Source organism: Triticum urartu, chromosome 1 (assembly GCF_003073215.2).
Source record: "Triticum urartu cultivar G1812 chromosome 1, Tu2.1, whole genome shotgun sequence".
In the NCBI taxonomy this organism is placed as follows: Eukaryota; Viridiplantae; Streptophyta; class Magnoliopsida; order Poales; family Poaceae; genus Triticum; species Triticum urartu.
In genome coordinates, this window is record NC_053022.1 from 11,806,316 (window position 1) to 11,808,592 (window position 2,277).

The following is a 2,277-nucleotide window of genomic DNA, read 5'->3' on the forward strand; positions in this document are numbered from 1 at the left end:
AAGGACTTCCAATACAATGGTGAGCACCATTGACGGGGACTACGAGAGACTTATTCCTTTGACATGCCATCTACAATGCAAAAAGGAAATCTAAAATCTTGCAAAAAACCAAGGAGGTGCGGTCCAACGCACCGTCTGACTGACGCTGGGAAAGTAGATAGTGAGGAGAGCGAAAGGGCGAGGATATATTCTTGTGGACGGTTCCTTCCATTTTCCTTTCTCGCCTACACGAAAATGAGCCGGGGATTTTCCTTGTTAGGAATATAATGATCATACAAGGTTAAGCTTGATTTAATTGTAACAATGGAAAAGATGGGGAGTGATGATGGCCATGGAGGAAGCACATATAATTGGTCGCTGTCTCAACCCTCTCGGGCAGAGCCAAAAGACACAGAACTGGATGCGTGCTTGTGAGCTGTGATAGCACGACTAAAACTAAAATAAGATGCCTTTTTTCTTCCATGCTTAGCTCACCCATGATGTTTGTGGACGATCGGGTCGGCTCAATTAGCAGCCGGGAGCACCTTAGTTTAATACGTATGTGATTGCACATCAATCATCTATAAATGTATGTCCTGTTAACTCACCAGTCACTACCCCACACCACTCATCAGTCTTCTTCTTCCTTCCGCCATTAATTGACCAAGAAAAGCTTCAGCTATCAGCAATGGAGCCCATCCCTCTTCTGACGCCGTACAAGATGGGCCAGTTCGACCTCGCCCACAGGTACGTACCATCAATGAAACCCCCAGCTGCCTGTGTACGACTACTCTTGCATGCATCATGCTGACACGACGGCCGGCCGGCGACCATGCTGATCCTGCAGGGTGGTGTTGGCGCCGTTGACGAGGCAGCGCTCCTATGGCAACGTGCCGCAGCCGCATGCAGCTGTGTACTACTCCCAGCGCGCCACCGCTGGCGGCCTGCTCATCGCCGAGGCGACAGGGGTCTCCGACACGGCGCAGGGCTACAACGACACGCCAGGGATCTGGACGGCGGAGCACGTCGAGGCGTGGAAGCCCATCGTCGCCGCCGTCCACCAGAAAGGTGCGCTGTTCTTCTGCCAGATCTGGCACTGCGGCCGCGTGTCCACGTTCGAGCTGCAGCCCGGCGGCACCGCACCACTGTCGAGCACAGAGAAGGGGGTCGGCCCGCAGATGAGCTTCGACGGCCGGCTAGAGGAGTTCGCGCCTCCGAGGAGACTGACGGTGGAGGAGATACCTGCCATCGTCGACGACTTCAGGAAGGCCGCCAGGAACGCCATCGACGCCGGTACGTACCTACAGTTGGACGTTGACACGCCAGCCTTCTGTTCAGAAATGCTCGGTCAAACATTGCTTCCCTGGACAGCCAAAAAACATAAATTTACCTTTTTAGCAGAAAATTATACTGTTAGTTATCCAATGAAAATAGTTTCACAGCGAATAATCCTTTACAAATCATCCCTTAACATGTAAAAATATAGAGTAGAGTGTCCAAAGTTTGTATCTCGGATACTGCGTCCATGTCTAAAATGGTCGTATATCTTGGAATGGTGCTCTCATCTCTCGTACATGGATGGTTTGGCCTGGCAGGTTTCGACGGCGTGGAGATCCATGGCGCAAACGGGTACATCATCGAGCAGTTCCTCAAAGATAGTGCCAACGACCGCATAGACGAGTATGGCGGTAGCCTAGAAAACCGGTGTCGTTTCGCTCTCGAGGTGGTTGATGCTGTCGTCAAGGAGGTCGGCGGCCACCGTGTGGGCATCCGCCTCTCTCCATTCACCGACTATATGGAGTGCCATGACTCTGATCCCCACTCCCTTGCACTTTACATGTCCACCAAACTCAACGATCACGGCATCCTGTACATCCACATGATCGAGCCGAGGATGGCCATTGTGGACGGGCGAAGAGTGGTGCCGAAGCGGCTGCTGCCGTACAGAGAGGCGTTCAAAGGGACCTTCATCGCAAATGGTGGATACGACCGTGAAGAAGGGGGCAAGGTGGTCACCGAGGGGTACACTGACTTGGTGGCCTTCGGGCGGCTATTCCTGGCGAATCCCGACCTGCCAAAGCGGTTCGAGGTCGGCGCGGAGCTGAACAAGTATGACAGGATGACCTTCTACACGTCCGACCCCGTCGTTGGCTACACCGACTACCCATTCCTCGAGTAATCATCGGTGGAGCTTCTTTCTTGGATGATGCAATTAATTGTACCACAGGGTCTGTAATTAAATGTATGTGTGAATGATGTGCTTCATCCAGCAATAAACTTTTTATGATGATTGCTGCA

General features: G+C 52.3%; 1 protein-coding gene across 1 annotated transcript; it reads left to right on the forward strand.

The window, feature by feature from the left end:
* Nucleotides 1–582: 582 nt before the first annotated feature.
* On the forward strand, nt 583–2,277 carry LOC125535603 (putative 12-oxophytodienoate reductase 5). Its single transcript, XM_048698688.1, has 3 exons — nt 583–726; nt 827–1,272; nt 1,575–2,277. Exons 1-3 carry the CDS (start codon nt 668–670, stop codon nt 2,156–2,158), a joined length of 1,089 nt encoding a protein of 362 aa, XP_048554645.1. The 5' UTR covers nt 583–667; the 3' UTR covers nt 2,159–2,277.